At 31.4% G+C, this 20707-nt stretch overlaps 2 protein-coding genes across 3 annotated transcripts; one reads left to right on the top strand and one right to left on the bottom strand.

Moving 5' to 3' along the window:
• Positions 1 to 7110: 7110 nt before the first annotated feature.
• LOC11445795 (uncharacterized) lies at positions 7111 to 7871 on the top strand. Its single transcript, XM_003610016.4, has one exon. The coding sequence runs from the start codon at positions 7220 to 7222 to the stop codon at positions 7775 to 7777; it is 558 nt and encodes a 185-aa protein (XP_003610064.1). The 5' UTR covers positions 7111 to 7219; the 3' UTR covers positions 7778 to 7871.
• A 4057-nt stretch (positions 7872 to 11928) lies between these two features.
• On the bottom strand, positions 11929 to 16592 carry LOC11441755 (oxysterol-binding protein-related protein 4C). 2 transcript variants are annotated; one of them, XM_024780314.2, is made up of 7 exons: positions 16320 to 16592; positions 14314 to 14463; positions 13972 to 14217; positions 13116 to 13212; positions 12653 to 12947; positions 12382 to 12517; positions 11929 to 12302 (listed from the first exon to the last, which is right to left on the bottom strand). In XM_024780314.2, exons 1-7 carry the CDS (start codon positions 16320 to 16322, stop codon positions 12051 to 12053), a joined length of 1179 nt encoding a protein of 392 aa, XP_024636082.1. In that variant the 5' UTR covers positions 16323 to 16592; the 3' UTR covers positions 11929 to 12050. The 2 variants fall into 2 exon arrangements, with proteins under 2 accessions (XP_024636082.1, XP_003610062.1); XM_003610014.3 differs by having other exon boundaries at positions 12412 to 12517; positions 16320 to 16582.
• Between the last annotated feature and the right edge of the window lie 4115 nt (positions 16593 to 20707).

Below are 20707 nucleotides of genomic sequence, written 5' to 3'. Positions count from 1 at the left end.
ATTTCAATGACACGAACAATCTAATAGAAATATATAATATAAATTCTTTTTTTTTAATGACACCAACAACAATCTTTATTATAGAAAAAGTTGTTTAAGAGTCTAATTGGGATAGTGAAAAAGTAAATATAAATATAATAGTTTAGTTTGATACACTTTTTAATTGATAAAAAAAAAAAAAAAAATTTGAACATATGTAAATTTATATCGTGGTTATTCCACTTTTATTTTAATATTTAAATTTATTATTATATATTTATTACATTTGTATTGAAAATTGAGAATATTTTTAAAAGAAAAAAAAGTTAGTTCAAAACAACCGAACGTAATTGTTTTCTTTATATATATTGTAATATAGTTAAGGAGAAGCAATATCTATTAAAAAAAGAAAAAAAGGAGAAGCAATAAAAGTTCTTTTTATATTAAACAAGCATGAAATAGTACTCCTTAAAAAAAACATGAAATAGTACACTTTTCTTAAACCATCTAAAAAATAATGTCCACATTATATTAATTAACATTGATTTGTATGATGCATCTCTCAAAAAAAAATTGATTTATATGATGCAGTATTTGAGTTTCGTCGATATGGATAGTTTTTGCTATTTTCAGTAAGGATTTGTTCGTTGTCGTGCCGTAAAAGTAGATTTGCTCGTCGTCGGCTCACTTCATTGAGTATGACGTCGTCAATCTTTGAGATCTAGAAGTTAGACTTGTCACTTTACGATGGTCGGTGATGAACAAGATCAAGTTAGTTGTCATTGATTTTCTAAGATCTAGAAGTTAGACTTGTCACTTTACGGTGGTCGGTGATGAACAAGATCAAGTTAGTTGTCATTGATTTTCTTTCGATTGTTCATTGCCACGGTTTTATTTGGCTCGAAAGGGCGTTTTAAGCTTGTTGTTTTGTTGTTACTAAGGGTCGTTGGTTCACAATATGTCTATGCCAGCGGTCGATTCATTCACCATTCCTCAAAAGATGAGTTTGAGTTTATTCATATTCTCTCTTGTTTGATATGATGCTTGCAGATTTTACAATTTGGTTTTGGAATACCACTTTTGTGTATCGTTATTGAAATATCCATTTTAGGGTGATTTAGAGTTGCTGGGATACCGAACTAGATCCGCTGTTGTTACAATAGGACGCTATAACATATCTTGGTTTTCAATCTTCAATCGACGACTGAGATCGTTTTACTATGTACTATTGATTTTATAATTTAAAACGTTCAATCAAAAATCAGTGGTCGAGATTAGCAAAGTGAAACTATGTAATATTTTTACAACAAAGAATCTGGGTCTGCTGGATACGCCCCCTCAACTTTTTGTACTTTCTTTTTATTTATAATATTTTCCTTTGCTTAAAAAAATTGTATACGATCAAAGCAGATGCCAAGATGCAGTTGTGGTTACGCCCTAATTGCAAAAGAGACAACTACTTTTGGTTACTTAGTTTATCTTAAACTATTATGATTTTCTTGATTAAATATGGATAAATTTGTGTGTGAAAAAGATGATATGGTCTTGTCTTATTTGAATTTTTCTAGTCACATTCGAAAGAAATCTGGTTATACTTCAAAATGATTAACATACCCTTAAAATAAAATAAATGATTCATTGTATTATCCAATAAATTAAGATTATATTAACTCAGTTTACGTAAGTCATGTAAACTGAGTTTACGGTAGTATTTGTAAACTAAGTTTACGTAGTCGTACGTAAACTCAACTCAAATTGCATACACCATCAAAAACTGGGTTTATACATACTAAACTATAAACAACTAAATTCACATAAACCTCTAAAATCGAAGAAAATATTTTTTTTTTTTGAAGAAAAAATATTAGGTTACGACACTTTACACTATACCCCTAAAACCAAGGAAAAAACTTTAAATCGAAGACAATCGAAAAACAATTTTCAAACACAAAGGACAGAAAGAAATTGAAGAAGCTTGATTTCATTGAGATTGGTCAGACTCCATGCATGTTTGTGAGAGATCAGATGCATATTTAGATAGAGATATAAAAAAGGAGTTTTGAAAAATTAGATGCAAAAGGGCAATTTTGATATTCTCAACAAATTCTAATGAAATTTGGATGTAACGAGTAATTTTCAGGGTGGAAGTAGAAAAAATCGTCTTATTTTTAAAAGGTGAAATAACTATGAAACTCAATATAATTAATTTTATATGGCGCTTTGGTAATTTTACACAAATTAAAAAATATAATTAATTTTATATAAAAAAGAGAATTATGAATTATTTTATAATATTATTATTCATTAATGATACGGAGAAGATCAATTTAAGAATTTATAAAAAGATAATAATAAATGGCCAAGGGTCTAATAAAAACATAACATTAATGTTTTTTTTTATATTTTAAAATGATTTATAATTTGAAACAATTTTTTTTTTTAAAGTGGTTTATAGCTTACAACGGAGAGAGTGTTTTTTGTTTGAATTGATTGGTTTTATTTTGAAAAGTACTATGTATATTTTATTTGAATCCTGCAAATAATGTTATGGATTGCAATATTATTTTTTTTAGCAAAATGGATTACATTAATAATAAAGATAACTTAACTATTAAAATCACCTAAATAAAAAAAAAATTCACTTAAATACTCAAGATATAAGCAAATATAGCAATCTCTAATTAATGGCCCATAGCAGAAGCATAATGCTTAACCACCATAGATTTGTGCTCACATCAAAGTCAATATAATTATCAAAACAACCAAAGAATATATATATTACCTTGAAAATTCTTATAATTTAAACAAACAAAAATCATGACAAACTGTGGGATAAAACTATAGTCTCTCTCCATTGAAGCATATGGTGTGTTACAACCAATCATATAAAACCATCCAAAAAGGATTAAAAAAATTACTAGAGGCAAATATAAAAAAATCAATGCATAGAAACCATAAGATAAAACAACAACAAAAGATCAATGTTTGCAAATAGTTGCTTAAGAGAACTCTCCGCTTCATAGATTCATTTGTGAGCACCATCTGTACTTTTTACTGCGTCAGCAACCTCTCGTGCCTTTGCCTTCATTTACTGACCAGCCTACAACAACAAACAGTTTCATCAGTTACCAAAATTGATAATTTAAGAATGACCATTTACATACTTTTTACTCTAATTTTTTCATTAAATTATTTATCCACAATCATCAGAGACATAGTTTTCTTTTTATCGCAAATGTTAATAATTGTTAGAAATGTTAGTGAGGGACACGAATCCTCATCACCGTCTCTCTCCAATCATTATGTTCCTCTCAACTATTATTGATTATCTATGCAGTATCAATATATAAGATTGAAAATGTGTTTGATGTTCGACATATATCAGTGTCTAACACGACCCATATAGTTAGTTATATTGAATCACTTTCATATTTTTAATTTTAAATTGTTATCGTTGTCCACGAATCATGAGTGACATGTCTGGTATTTGTGTATAATTTCTTGATAAAATTCTATGAATATAACTAAATTGTTTAGTTAAATGTTCAAACCTCTTGGCAAGACTCTTTGGCAGATTGAGTAGCATTGCTCGCCTTGTCCATCATGCTGCTTCCTTTTTCCTAAATCAGCAATAACACTATATCAAACTATCATGCTTCAATAATTTAAAATATACATCTAAAAGGGCATATATATATATATATATATATATATATATATATATATATATATCCAATGCATGATGGGACTAAAAACTCATCTGAGCTTGTCCCGCAGCTTGGCCGGCTTGATGGCTTGGATTCTGGGATTGATTCATCTTTGTTTTCTCTTTTATGATCTTGGAAAATAAGAAAATATAACTCAAAGTGCTACTTTGCTTGGTGAATATAATTCTTAAGTACTATGTGGTGCATATATATAATTTTTATTTTCATGAGCTAAGTGACACATGTAATTATATGCACCATTTATCTGTGATGCTTTAGTTTGGGCTTAAGACTAGGACATTTTTTTTTTGCTTTCGCATCGGTTTCCGACCCACCAAAGGTGGACGACTAATCTGGTTCATGTGTAGAGTCATGCGCACTGGCCAAGCGTTGTTCCCCCTGGGAATCGAACCCGATATTCCCCAGGTACGTCCTTGGAAGGAGCTCCTTGCCACTAGAGCCCAAACAACTTGGTTAAGACCAGGACATTTTGTACATCTATCTTTGCCTGAAAAATTGACTGTCATTACTTATTACCACAATTGGTTAGAAGGCCAAAACTTATACACTAGGGGTGCGTTTGATTTGTTAAAAAATGAAGGACACGACAAAACAACTCTAGTTGTCCAGTGTTTCATTTGTAAAACTGTTTCAGGTACAGGACAAACTGGAGGCAAGAGACAGGACAAAAACTGATATTTTTGTCCCTCAGCAAACCACAACACAACTTTTTGTCCCACGTACAAGTTGTCTAAAATATCAAAATAGCATTTTGTCCCCCAAAAATCGTATAAAACAAAAATTATTCAATGTCATAAAAATTTGTCCTGTGCTATTCTCCCTTGTATTGTGCTGTTCTTTCTTGTACTGTTCTGTACTGTACTTGCTGTTTTGCAAACCAAACGCGTGCTATTCTCCCTTGTATTGTGCTGTTCTTTCTTGTACCATTCTGTATTGTACTTGCTGTTTTGCAAACCAAACGCACCCTAGATGTAATAATATCATCCTACTAAAAATAGAAAGTATCATATTATCCAATCCTCCAAGGTGTTAAAGAAAAAAAATAAAAGTATCAAATGAATTAGTATAACATATAAAATTCATCATTATGTAGGTTGGTAGGAAATTTAAGTATCTGTGAGTGTGCCCCAAGACCCTTAACATAAACTTTAGATATAATGCAATGAATTTTCTTTTTTCCCTTTCTCATCTTTTGAATACTCATGCTAAACGCGTATATGTAATGAAGATTTTGAATACAGTTTCGAAGTTGAGATCACATTAAAACAAGGCTTGTTCACTTTCGAGTGACTCATTTATAATTGCTTATTGCTACTATAAGGCTTGTTCACATTGACTACCTTATGATATTTTGATTATTTTCATCCATCTTTTTCAGCAGAATATACATATTAAAATTGTTCAAAATATTAAAAAATTAGCACTCAATTCACTTTCTGTTTTTTTCCTTGAACAAAACAACAGCCACTGTATTAAATAAGTTAGCATCGATGTACCAGCTCTTTTTAGTTACTTGTGTGATCAATTATCACCGAAGTTTCTTGAGAAGAACTTCTGGCATGTAACAACTATCATTGTCAATCATTTTTCTCTCATTTTTTACTAGGTGTCAACTACAATTTGACTAAAATAAACCCTGGTGAACCTTTTTCTCTTTTACGGTAGATGCCTAATCTGTTTTATGGTTATTTGTTGAATTATAGTACAACAAATAGCAAATTTCTAGTCAAATCTCCTACTCTTTATTTAATGAAAAAAACAAAAAAATTAAAGTTAAACTCATGTTTCACCTTATATATGAATTTCTGGCTGTGATAATCTACTATAATCTTTGTTCAAATTGCAGCCTCAAAACACATTTTATCCAATGAAATTGAAGTAGATTCATAAATTTTGATCAATAAGAAAAATGTGTTAAAAAAAGGCTTGATAAGAATTTTTCTATATTTGTCATAGACTTTTGTCTTATTCTTCACCGTCAAGGCTCCACACTCTATACATCCCATCTCACCGAACGGGCCCACAAGGTCATTGTAGGTCCAACCCAAACGAGCAACAAAGAAAAAAGTGTTCTCATTTATCGATCCAATCAAACTTGTTTTATAATGGTGGCTATATCTTCATTTAATTCAGAGACATGTTGGCTGAAAAGTGTATCATCTCATCCAATCAAACTTGTTTTAGAAAAAGTCTTACTACTAAACCTCACCGTTGGGTGCATGTGTTAGCACATTTCACACGCTTAGGTCATAGCTGTTTGATGTTTCAGTATTTCAACTGCATTATTACTTACTCATCGCATTTTATTTTGGGTTAAATATGTTTTTGGTCCCTATAAAATTAAGATCTTTTAAGATTAGTCCTTACTTAATTTTAATAGGTTTTTTAGTCCCTGTAAAAAAATTCTACACTCACTTTTGATCCCTTCTAAATTCAAATTTGTTTAATTATGTTTAAACTCTTGAATTTTTGAACAATTTTTTATATATGTGTTCAAAACATTACTAAAAGTTGCTCCCCGAAAAATTAGTTCAAAAATTGATTTCTACGACCAAACTTTTGTGACTTTTATCTTGAAATTTTGTCATTTAAAAAATTCATATTTAATTTATCTCATGTTAAAAAAATTCTAAATTTTAGTAAATGAACTTTTTATAATGTTCTAAAAGTGTCTCCAAAAAAATCGTTCTAAAATTTAACAGTTTAAGGATAATTAAATAAATTTAATTTTAGCAGGGACTAAAATTATATGTAATTTTTTTATAGGGATTAAAAAAGCTATTAAAATTAAGTAAGGACTAAACTTAGATGTTTCCAATTTTATAGGGACCAAAAACATATTTAACCCTTGTATTTTTTACCAGATCAGATCCATTTGCAACTTATCCATCCATACTCATTTTCATTTCATTTCATTTCCTCAAGACTTTAAAACTAGATAATTATCCATTTGACTATCAAATTAATTATCATTTGTCAACATTATATTGACTCGAGCGGATCTGGACTCAGATCCCTTATACAAGTTTCAGATTCAAGCCTTGTAGATTAAAAATCTTGGTTTGAAAGGGAGATTCTACTAAAATTGATCTGAACGGATCTGGACTCAAATCCCTTATATAAGTTTCATATTTAAGTGTTCAGGATGAAAAATCTTGGTTGGAAGGAAAGACTCTATTGCATATAATTAGTCAAAATTTAAAGTGAGATTAATCGTTGATAAAATTGGCAAGCATCCGCACCAATGACATAGATACCCAAAAAATAATTTTGACTATCATTACTCAACTGATTTCATTTCCAAAAAAGGGCTTTTAAAACCCCACTTGTCAAATTGACAAGTACTGTTAAATTATAATCAATTGTCAACCCCCACTTGTCTAATGTGCACAAAAATTAACACACACTCACATGCATATAATACCCACCTACACATCTCTATTATTCACTACACCTCTTTCATTTTGTTTCATTTAGCATCTACACAAATTGAGAAGCAGAGTCAGAGAGATATGGGTGCTTGTTATTCTTGCAACACATCCTCTATATTAAAAAATAATATCAGAGTCATTCATCTGAATGGTTTTGTAGAAGATTTTGATCAACCAATTTCAGCAAGCCAAGTTATTGGAAATCCACCAAACTACTTTGTCTGTACCTCAATTCAGCTTCTTTCTTCATCCTACAATCCATTGAAAGGAGATAGTCAACTCCAACCTGGTCAACTATATTTCATGCTACCATACTCAATACTTGAAGATGGTTTTTCACCTGTTGATTTAGCTTGCTTAGCTAAGAGACTCACTGCAAAATCCAAAACCAAGCAGCCATGTGATTACAAAAAGTTTCCAACAGCAATTCCTTCACTGAACCAAACAATCCCTTGGAGTTCTTCTTCAAGGAGTCCTTGTAGAGTTGGTGCGCAAGAGAAAATTGGTATGAACATGATGAGTGGTGGAAGAAGCCCTTGTAGAATGCAATCTTGGAAACCTATCTTGGATACTATTACAGAGAAGCCATTCAACAGAAGAAGTGAATCAGATTTGCAAGAAAAAAATATTATTTTTTAGTAGACATGTATGTGTGTAGTATTTGATTATAAGAATATATTTTAGAATTGCTTTTGTATCTGATTTTCATAAAACTGTATATATTTTTTTTATATGCCTAAAGCTGTGTTTACCGTTGTCATTAAGGACATAATAATTTCATATGCAAAATCATGTTACAAAATTTGGAACTGAGGTATGCTTTTACCTAGATCATTGTTTGTGTTTGGATCTCTTACTGAAAGCCCAGACACTGTGCAACAGTTGTACAACCGTTGAATCAAAGTTAAAAACAATTATCTTTAATTTGATTCAACGGCTATGCGACCATAGCTATAGCGGATCCAAGGCAATTTTTCCCATGCAATTTTTTGGTCATGGTTTTAAACTGAGGTCTGCAACCGCAATTGCGATCATAATATAAAGGTTCTTGATACAATTTCGGTCACGCATCGGTTGCATTTTTCCACATTTTGCTGCAAGATAAAGATTCACAGTGTAACGACCCGAAATTTTCGGACGTTAATTAGCATAATTCTTAGTGAAAAGACGAATATTTTTTTTTTAAAAAAAATAGTATCAGTACGTGAAACTCATCAACTCTAGAATAAACCAATAAATAATTTTCTCTTTGAATTTCCAAAATTGTAAATTTTACGTAAAAAATATAATATTCCTAATAACAAGACACTTGACCTTTTTCTACCTAATACTACACTTAGGTCGTCGAAGTTCTGGATGCTTGTGAAAAGTTTTCTCAACAAGGCTAATACCAGTGTCAGAGTAAATCAAGCCTCCAAATGTGCACCACCATTTCACGTGCGTCTTCTTCTACTATATCGCTTTGTCTCCTTGGCGTCACTGCCAAGGAGGAAAAACGATTGACGATCACCTGTCCAAAAGTAAGGGTCATCTCCAATTAACAAACATGGTACAAATAGGCATGCAGACTTAAATTTTATAACGATAAAAATACAACAAAAACGTACATGACACGTTACTTCAATTTCATAATCACCACACCTAACCCCCAAGATACAACCTAACTAAAATGCGTTAATCCTATTGGTAAGTCTATATGCCAATGCTCATGATCCGGATTTCACCTCTATGCGGAGCCAAATGTCCCACCATTGGACAATATACCCCACCATTGGGCAATACCCCACCGTTGGATAATAACTTCTAAAAATTCAATGTTCGGTATCCCACCATTGGCCATTATTCTGAATCACCTAATGCATATGAATCGTTACCACCCCACTGTTGGGTAATGACTCCTAAAACTTGATGTTCAGTACCCCCACCATTGGGCATTTGTCTGAGTCATCTAATGCATGAATATCTCCATAAATACCCCACCATTGGGTACTAACTCCTCGCCTCTAAGGTCTAGTATCCCACCTTTGGATATAGTGTTGAATCACCATTTTAGTTACTCAAGATTATTCACCCATAAACAAATAGTATTTATGTTAAAACAACACCACAAGAATAATAACACATAATATTTCATGCTAAAATAAAACCACCAAGGTAATTATCACAACACCAATTAATAATACATAGCATTCATTTCAAAACAACACCAATAATTATCACAACACAAATATATATATATATATATATATATATATATACACACACACACACACACACACACACACACATATACATGTACGGAAGCGTGTGGAGTGATGCCCTTACCTTCTCAATAGTAGCTCTTAAAGTTTCCACCCAACAGTCTTTGTTCTGAGACTCTCTAATGTTTCCTTTCTCTCTCAGTTTTTCTATTTTTCTAATTGAAGAAATAATAAAGTGATGAATGAATAAAACGAGGGAGGTAACCGGTTCTTATTAATAGTGAAATACTCCTATCACTAACTCCCTAAATAAGTGGCACTATATCCAAGTTAATAGCATATAACTACAAAATGCCTACAAAAAATATGATGAAATCTAAATCACCAGAATACCCATGCTTCCGGATCTGCAACGTTGACGTCCAAATCATCGATTGAATCTGTGATTGACTGAAGCTGATCTTTCAATATGAAACAAACGAACACCGCAACAAGACGCAAAATTAAACAACGCCGCACAAAACGACGAACAACACAACGCCGCACTCAGACTACGAAATCACGAAAAAGCACAAAAGAAAACACTATATGTGAAAATCACTTATTTAGATTGAAAGAAAAGGGAAAAATGATACAGAGGGATGATTTTAGATCAAAAACCTTAACGAGTGAAAGAAAACGAAAACTTACAGAGAAATTTGAGTTTTAGTGCCCAAAACTTGGATCAAAATTTTCTTTTCAAATACATGTCCCCATTTCTTTTCTACAATTTTGGATCGGTCATTATATTTAATATTAGTTTAATAGTAACATGAGATAAAGATGAAAATTGGTTTTGCTACACGTACATGCATTGAAAAACAAATGGAACTCAAACCTACAATATACTAACTACTAGTACATAAGACAATTAGGTATCAAGACCAAGTCATTTCCCTTTACCATAATAATATGCATAAATGATACAAGGTACACTATTTGATAATTAGTGGAATGAATTTAGCTATATAATTTGATGATGGTAATAATAATAATAGTAGCAATAATAATTTAGCTATTTAAGTCGGGATTTTAAAAACAATGTTGTGATATGAAGTCTTTATTGCATGAGTTAAAGGTGAAAGAAAAAATAAAGTTGGTTGACTCTAAAAAATATTACGAGACCACGAGTAAAGGAGAAATACTTATTTCAAAAGGCACAAGTGGAAAGCCCCATTATTTGCATTTTGTTTGTTTATGCTAGCAGCACAAAGTTGTTAGTACTCCTTGATTAGGGGTTGCATGTGTTGCACTTTTCCTCACTGTTAGGTGTCAATGTGTCAGCATTTGAAATACTAGTAACGTGTATTTTTTCCTTAAAAAAAAAAAAAAGTAACGTGTATTTTCCAAGCAGGACCATTTGCAAGTTATCCATTCATTTTAATTTCATTTCATAAAGTCTTTAAAACCAGATAATTCATCCATTTGACTATCAAATTAATTATCATTTGTCAACTGACTTAATTTCCAAAAAAAGGTTTTCAAAACCCCCCACATCTCAATTTGGTTATCAAATTATCAATTGTCAAACCCCACTTGTTCTGATCTAATGTACACACACACTCACATGCATATAATACCTAGCTACACATCTCTGTTATTTACTACATCCACACATCTTCTATATTCAAAAATTATATAACTATAAGAATGCATTTTAGGATGTTTTAGAATTGCTTTTGTATCTGATTTTACTACAACTGTTCTACGATGTAGAAGAAAGTTTCTCCCTCTAAGTCTAACCGTCCTTATGTTCTAGGTGAAAGAAAGAATACACTTGATTTAGCTTTAGAAAAAATTGAAATAACATGAGTTAACTTAAAATCAGGTTTTGCAAAAATCGTGGCACGATGGTTGGGCAACGTGGCACGATTGGAGGTTTCAGCTTTGAGGCAAGTCACTGAATATTTCGTGGCACGATGGGGTCACAACGTGGCACGATGGGGTCACAACGTGGCACGATGATGCGCTGGCAGCGAATAACATAAACATATTTTTTGGTGCAGATTTGTTCCAAATTTTAAGTAATACTTTCACTATAAATATAGACCTTGTATATCAGACTAAACTTTGAGATAGAGGGGCTGAAACAAGGGTTTAGAAAGGCAACAACAAAACTAGGGTTTGTATAGAGTTTGTCTCTTTGAAACAAACACTAGGGTTTGAGGATTGATTCACCTTGGGAAACACTATTAGGATTGAGTCTCTTGGTTACGGGTTTGGGTAGAATTAGGCGGGAGACTTATTCTTGTAACCCATTGATATCTCTTTTGTAAACATTACTCCCCCCAGACTAGGTCAATTTGGACCGAACTGAGTCAACAAATTCTTTTGTGTTCTCTCTTCTTTTCCTCTCGCTGTTGTTTTCTACTTTTGGCTTGTGTTTATAATTGTTCCATACACTTTGATTTTGATTGCCTGATTATCTCTTACTCCACACATCAAATTTGTTATTTGTGTGATTTTTTCATCGAATTTGCAACAAAATCACACATAGATGAAAATAATAAAAAGTTAATATTTAGCGTTTGCACCAATTGGCCCGGTTGCTTGACAATCCAACATGCTTATCATATTAAGAATTGTAACAGAAACACAAGTAGTCACACGTAGTAAACAATCTCAAGCATTAATTTGAGATCAAACGACCCAGACAACATCCAGATAAATAATTATAAGGTGGCAATAGGGGCATCTGGGACCCACTTTTGAATTGGTGAACATTTCCAGCCATCTTCTTTGCTATGAGTCACTGTAAAATATTTAGGAACCCAAGTTTCCCCTTTTGACTCTCTTTCTCTAAGGTGAATCCTCTGAGTTTCCTCCACAGTGTTCTTTGCCTCTCTTGCTTTTCCCCAATTGTTGCTTATGATGGCTTGGCTTAACTCACCCCAAACAAGAGCTGATTCTGTTTGCCACACACTCTAAAACAATACAACATAGTCAGAATCTCATATCAAACAAATCAACAAGACATCCATGCATGCACATTTAGGTTTTTACCTTAATACATGCTTTGTTATTTATTATTACCTCTGGATCCTTAACAAAAGGAGTATGGAGCCCTGAAAGAACTTCTTTTGCATCATATATTACCCTTACTTCTGCATTATTAGTTGCATCCTTCAATATTACAGTGCTGCAACATTATTTTATATGATTAGGAATTAGGAACATACCATCTAATTATCTAAATAATATATAATTAAACATTCATCTAATGTTTTCAATTAAGCAAAATAAGTAAAAGGTGTTTATGTTTTAAGATACGTACCTGTCCCAGTGACCATCAACTTTATAAAGAACATTCTTTGTTAATGAATCAAAGATCTTCCCTTTTATCCGTCTTCGATTTCCCGACCCAAATCCAAAGAAAGATTGTCTAATGTAGCTTAATTCTGCTACAAGGCCTGTTTCTAGGCACCGGATAGTGACATTGCCAACCCAATCAATACCAGGAATTGGAAGAAATCTGAATAAGAAATTAGGACAATTCATTTCATATGTCTCTCCATGATTATGGAGATGCAGATGTCGTTTACCATGCATGTCAACCTCTACTCCAGTACCTACACATATATATATTTCAGTTTTACTAAGTTTTTAACTACATACTCATTTTTAATTATGTAAAAGAACATTAAAAATAAATCAATGTTTACTTTTGAAAAAATTAAGGCAATTTGTTTTATTTTCTCACACAACAAAACCTATGAATATGGTGAAGTTTTATTTACCAACAAACTTTGGAAGTGGAGAGTGGCACAATGTAATATCTATGTTTCCCTTCCGATCAGTGGCATGTAAGGCAGATACCTGAGGATGGTGTGAAACCTGCAAAAATGCAGTTGTTTTTATAACATGAAAAGAGTTTATGCAGATTTGTGCATGTAAGTAATAAACGGTTTCCTAACCTATCTTAAAGGGGGACTTCTACGGTACACCACATAAATTGAGGTGTACCGGTATTCTTACTTCAAAAATTTAGAATTTAAGGATTATTTTATGAAATAAAGAGTTATTTATCGATATTTATATTTTAGAAAACATCATTTTATAAGAAAAAACATCATTTCATTGTTTATAAGAATTATATTAAATTTTTAACATTTTCTCATAAAAAATAATCAATATTCTTTGTTATATGTAACAAAAATTCAAAAAAAGTAAATTTTATTTCGTCGACGCTTTTGGTAAATACGATTTAATTATTGTAATTGTCAATGATAGAAAACAATTATTTTTCTTCAAAAAAAACAACTCGTTTAATTATTAATTTAATAATTTGGTGCACCGGTACACTCAAATTGTTGGATGTACCATAGAATTTGCCATCTTAAAGAGTTTATGAAAATAAACTAAAAACAACTATGCACATGTCACAAATTGTTTGTTGCTACAAGTTTTATCTTGATAGATAAAGTTAAGTAAATCAATCTACACAAGTTCTAAAGGGAAAAATTACTAAAAGATGGTTCCGCATGAACCCTAAAATAATTTTTAGTAGATAAATATGATTAAATTATTTTCCCGTAAACATAAGATTTGCTCCTTCCACCATCCCAATAAACAATGGGGAAAACAAGATACTACCTGTTCAAGCAAGACATTAAGATTTCCTTTGGAAACATGATGAGTTTCAGCAAGAATGGGATTGTAGGGAACAACTCCAAAAGTTTGTGGTCGTGTAGTAGAAATGCTCCATGCAACTACTGATATAAATCTATCCAATGGTGTTTTCCCATTGTTGATGCTGTTTATCAAATCTACACCTGTGGAATATACACATTCACCATACCATTGAAGCTGTGACTTAGGCATATTGAAGGTAGGTGGTAACTGTGGAATATACATGCACATTCAAATTCATCGTTCATTAAAAATAGGAGTATACAAATTGAGTTAATTGGATATTGAAGGTAAATCAAAACTTGCCTTGAAGCGTGACAAATCAGATCCTAACTGCACATTCTTAAAGAGACTTAGTACTTGCTGCAAAAAAATTGGTGCTTTATAATTCCCATTGGAATCCGATGATTTGTTGTGATCTATTGTGAATGGCTTTGTGAGTACAACGTTTGTTTCCTACACGACAAATACCCAAATTAACAAGATTGAGTGCTATGTTTTTAGTTAGACTTTCACATAAATTGGACTTTCATTTGATTTTGGAAAGTAGCCAAAATAAATAGACATTATATGTAACAAAATAAATTATATTAAGGGATGTATCCCCTTATGCATGCCATAAGAATTTCAAACTTAAGTTCAAATCACACACTTAAAACATTTTCTTCCGTAAACAATTTTTTTTATGAAATCCATAAACAATTTATTCACATTTTGCTACGTTCACAAAAAAATTAGGCAATACACACTTTTAAATATTAATTCATTTATTGTAATGTGTAAAATTATAGTACTTATTAAATATTTAAAACATATGAAAATGAAATAAATCTTAATTAATACATGAAAATATAATCAAATTTATTTTAATTAATTTTGTCTTAACAAATTAAAGTAAAAAACGATGGAAAACATAATGACGAGATATATAAATTAAGAGATCTTTGTTTCAACCTCAATGATCAACTCCAATGCAAAAATAAAATAAAACTAAATAATATCCTCCAACTTCATTAGTTTCACTTATTCATAGTGATAAGGAACTTGGATCCTTGGTAAGGATTCGACCCTCGACTATTGTGTATGAAGAAAATTAGTTGAAAAAGAATAACCTATCTTATATATCTCACATATTTTTTTAGACGAAGATTAGTTTCACTTCGTACCAATAACATGGTAAAATAAAGGTGGCATTTAACATAGGAAAGGTTAATCCTTTCCTATGATGGTGCAGTTTATATTACACCGTTGATATATTATTTTATTTAATCAATGGTCTAGATCTAGGATTGGTTACCTGTTAACAACTTTTTAGCACTGCTCACAAAATAAAAAAAGAAATCCCACACTTAATTGTTTATACATATAAATGCTTTTGTTTATACTGTGTATGGGCTATTTTTATCGGATGATAACATGCACTAATGGTCCAAGCAAGCATATTTAAAATCCAAAAGGAAATTAGGAATGTTCATTTGCAGCAATCAAATTGCCACCGTCGTCCCTTCACAGCACCGCCACCTAATTCCCATAAGTCAAAACATAACCCAACAACAGGCATGGAAATGTTACCTAAGATAACTATCCAAACAAAACATGAGGAAAATACCAAGATCTAACAACCTTGTACCATCACATGCCTCGTTCATCATTCTTAATCGTCCCAGATCTAACTCAACAACATTGGTCTTTAGTTAGTTAATAACAAACAAATAAATGCTAAATTCGGTTTTGAAGAGAAAATTGAACCTATATTTTTATTTTTTAACAAAAAAAATTGAACCCACTTAGTGTTTGAAATTAGTGTGACTGCGCTGGCGGCAAAGAGAGGTGGCCGGCGGCGAACTGGTTTGATATGATAATAGTGTTGCAGATTTCCTCTTACTGCTAAGCTAATGAGGAGGTGTATTAGAAATAATTGATGACCATTAAAATATTGTTATGTCATTTGATAACAAAAAAACTCATTTTCTTGCCAACAATGTAAGGAAAAAGGCAAGTTGTGCATCATGGGAAAGGGTTCCCATATTAAATACCACCTAAAATAAAACCTCCAAATTCATCTTTCTATATTGATCTACGGATTTAAATCATTTAAAGTAACTAAAATATAAAATAAGAAAATCAAGAATTTTATTTTACCAAACTTATGATTTATTATAATATATAGCTACGATATTTACTTTTAATCTTAACCAATGATTCATTCACTTTATACTCTAAAGTAAATTTAGAGTTGCTCACTTTGTAAAGCCGGTGAAAGAAAACTGAAGATGGATTGGAGAGACAGAAAGATGAGAATATGAACTTACCATATCTCTGAAATTCTAACTTTGTAAAGAAGATGAAGTAGCTGAACGTGAATCTGAGCTGATTTTATGAGTAATGATGTATAGATGGAAAAACCACACCCACTCAGACTGTTATCTTTCCTCACAAACTTTCTTTTCTAGTCTCTTTCCTCCCAAACTTAAGAACATAACACCTGCCACAATTTAGAACACTTTATAATGTCATAATTATTATCTTTTATTAAATATGTTTTTCATCCCAACAAATTCTTAAAATTCTGTTTTATTCTCTAAAAAAAATAGAGAATCTATTGTGATTGCATGTTAAGGAAAGGGAATCTATCAATATTAATGATGTATGTTTCATTCTCAACCATAGCAATAAAAAAAAAATCTTATAAAAGGACATTGCAATAATTTTGACGGTTGGGGTTGGGGTTGGGGTTGGGGTTGGTGTTAAGTGTTATCTATTGACGCATGCTTATTGAATCACCGGTAGTGTTGGAGGGTTAAATGCAATTGGGTTACGCCAACAAATGTCTTAGTATTGAATTTAACAATTTATTAACTTTTAAAATGTTAAATTCATTATTTTTCACCATTTCTTAATAAAACTCAATAGCAAATTGTTAAATCAAAAATAGAAATAAATTTGATCACTGCAATATTTCTATTTTTGTTTTTTCACCGATGTCGTAAGAATACTCTATAACCTTTCCCTTTGTAAAAAAATCATGTGTCAAATTTGATAATAAAACAAAACTCTCAATAGCAACCACATAATAACCTCTCAAACACAAAAAAAAACTACATAATGACCTAATATTTTGGTATGCCATGTAGTTATTTCCTATGTCAATAGTTACTGTTTATTTTTATTATTTTTTATGGAAACCACTGTTTATAAGTATAAACTCAGATTTTAGTTTTGATCCTTAAAAATATAAAATCTTTTATTTTGATCCTGATTGGTTTTTATAATATTCATATTAATTTTTTACTTTGATAGATTAAAATCAAATATTCTACATATTATAAATACCAAATATATTATAAGCAATTTTGCAAGGATTAAAACAAAACAACAAAGATCAAAAGCAACATATCAGATATTTGGAAGGACTAAAACAAATAAAAAAAAAACAAATATTGTAACAACTAAAACCAAATTTTTTTTTTTTTTTGGGTTTGAGTTTGAACCTCAAACCTTACATATATTATACATTGTTTCTATCAACTGAGTTAAGCTCACAATATATAAAGTACTATTTGTGTATTTAAGGTTTGTTTCCTGCACGTTTTGTGTCTGCTGATCTTGAATGAAAATTTTCCTTTTGCCTTTGAATAGAAAAGACAACCACGTAATGACATCCACACATAAGATAGATCCATCTCTCTTCCACACGCAACCTTATTTAAGTTAGGATGGGGTGGGGATAAAAGTAGCTTTCCACACTTAATACTACAAGAACATCAACGGGCCCGTCCTGCCAACGGCCAAAAGTCCAACACGACACACCTCATCCCATCACATACAGTACTTAACACTCATTTGTATGAACTGCACTAACTCCATTTTGGAAAGAAAAAAAATGTCACATGTCAATTGTGCATCCTGGCCTCCATTCATTTGCATTATGTCCAACTTTGTACGACTCAATTTCATATCATGACCGATGCATGGGCTAAACCCTAAATCAATATAAATTGAATCGGATAAGCATAATATACTATAACATATACACTTTTATAAAATACATAGTTACCGGAGTTTTGCAGTGTCGTATATTTTCATGACATTGCAAAATGCCAATTAGCTATAAGAATAATGTATCTGAAAACTATTTTCTTGTTTGTATGTTTGAATATCGTTTATTGTCATATCTTCAATTATATGAAAAACATTTGTTCAAAAAAGATTATATGAAAAACATAAATGACGGCCACCATTCAAGATAGAGTCAATACTACAAAGAATAAATTACTTTGGAATAAATGTGAGAATCCCAAGCCATTCATACTTTGAACCCTGAGAATCTCAAGCCATTCATCCTTAGCATGAAATGATCGTTGGTCATACAAGAAATATTTACAAACATGTCTACAATTTAAAATAATAAATAAGCTTTTTGCATCTCATATCGATTATTTCATCCAACTAAGAGAGAAATAGATGAGAAAAAGTGTGAAAAAGAGAGAAGTAGATGAAAAATATAGTTGATTTGATGAGTTAACCGGTATAAGAGAAATATAAAAAAAAATAGAGAAGGAATAAGTGTTGATTCTTTTTAAAATGCCAAAATGCCCTTAATTAAAAAACGTTGAATAAAAAATTGTGTTATTAAGTTAATTTAGTTCAATTTTATATTAATTTAATGGATTAGGTTAATTTTAACAAATTTAAATTTAAACTTGTCACCAGAATATACCTACCGATGATAACCTTCGTTGTAGGGGTTGTACCGTTGTCTCGGTTTGTTTATTTTGTATGTCGTGTGCCGAAACATCTGACCATGTGTTTTTAGATGCCCTTTTGCAGTTAGTCGTTAGATGTGGTTAGGGGCCAACCTGAAGTGTGTTTTTTATTTATCTATTACAGGATCGGTCCTCCTATGTATCGCGTTGAGGCGTATACCGTGCATACAATCTGGTTGGCTAGAAATATTTTGTGCTTTGGCACATGAAAGATTTCTATTTGTGCGGCTAAAACTTTGAAAGGATCAACAATTGCAACGTCTGGTAATTATTCTAATGGCAATTGTTTGCCCTCTGATTCTGGTTTTATGGATTCTTTTCTCGTTTCTCCTGAACATCATCGCTTCAAAGACATTGCTACAATTTATTGGAAGCCACCAACACAACCCTGGTGAAAGGTTAACACAGATGGGCCGTTTTGGGGAATAATGCCTCTCGTGGGGGAATTTTTAGAGATTGTCGTTGCACTTTTATGGGTTGTTTTGCAGTTAATCTTGGTCATATGTTTATTTTTGAGGCGGAGCTTCATGTCTTTATTTATTATATTCATCATGGTTGGTTTAAGATGTGGTTAGAAGGTGATTCAACCAGTGTTTTCTTGACTTTCATGAATTCTTCTCTGGTTTAGGCTAATAGTCCAAAAAGATGGTATAATTATTTTCGTTTGGGAGTTGAGGTTATTTCCTCAAACATCTTTAGGGAGGGTAACAAGTGCGTAGACAAATTAATTGTTGATATTCTTTGGTGTGATATGTTGCCCTCTATTCTTAGGTATAAAAAAAAAACATTTGTCCCTAAAAATAAGACTCACTACGAATTATTAGGTGTATTTATCAATCTTTTTTCCTATATACCCCTTATTAATACAATCAATTCATCTTGGAATATGAAAAGTAACATTGAATGTATTTATAAACAAAGGATAATTTAGTAATAGTCATACACATTTCAGACAAATTTATTACTCATTTTTTTTTATTAAAAAGACAAATTTATTACTCCAACAAATTTTCTTAATAACCGTGTTTTTTACAAAATGTTCAAAGGGATGGAGGGAGTATTGAGCTCCCCAGGGTCTTACACCTCTATTTGTTAGATAATCCTTAACCTCTATTAATTGTCTTATAAGAAATAAATCAGCCTTTTATAATGTGAAAAAAAAAATCAAGAAAGAGATTTAGACCATAATTTTTTAGTGAAAGAAACTTCGACTTCTTTCTATGTTTTTCTTTCTCTTTCACTCATCGAAGATTAATTCATTTTTTGACTTAGAGTCACCCCTCTGCATCTTTTTTTCTTTTTTTTTTTCTTTTCCGATATCAAGTTTTTTTCCTGTGTTTTTCGTTATTTCATCGTCTGAGTGCGGCGTTGTGTTGTTCGTCATTTTGTGCAGCGTTGTTTGATTTCGCATCTTGTTGCGGTGCTTATTTTGATTCATATTGAAAGATCAGCTTCAATCGATCAAAGATTCAATCAATAATTTGGACGACAACATTTCAGATCTGGGAATATTATGGTGATTTAGATTTTATCATATTATTTGTAGGTATTTTGCTTTTGTATGTTATTAACTTGAGTGATGTGAGTTTGTGCGCAGATTTACGCTTTACATTTTTAGCGATGTTGGTCATGTTATTGTATCTAATGTATTTTATCAATTTGAATAAATGAATATCGTTTTATTTAAAAAAAAAATGAGGAAAAAAAGGTAAGGTAACATTGAGCGGCCACATGTTACACCATTATTTTTTCCCAACATAATTATTCACAATTTTTATTCCTTTTTTTTTTTTTAACAAAGAGTTCAAAAAGGAGCTGCTAGACTAGACCCTAAACCAAAAACAAGAAGGACTGAAAACCTCTTCGAAAGAGAGTATCAATTCTACCGGTTAGTAAAACTAAAGAAATACAATTCGAGGAGAAACCATAAATCT

The sequence above is a fragment of the Medicago truncatula genome, chromosome 4, assembly GCF_003473485.1.
Source record: "Medicago truncatula cultivar Jemalong A17 chromosome 4, MtrunA17r5.0-ANR, whole genome shotgun sequence".
Lineage (NCBI taxonomy): Eukaryota > Viridiplantae > Streptophyta > Magnoliopsida > Fabales > Fabaceae > Medicago > Medicago truncatula.
This window is presented reverse-complemented; position numbering and strand designations above follow the sequence as displayed.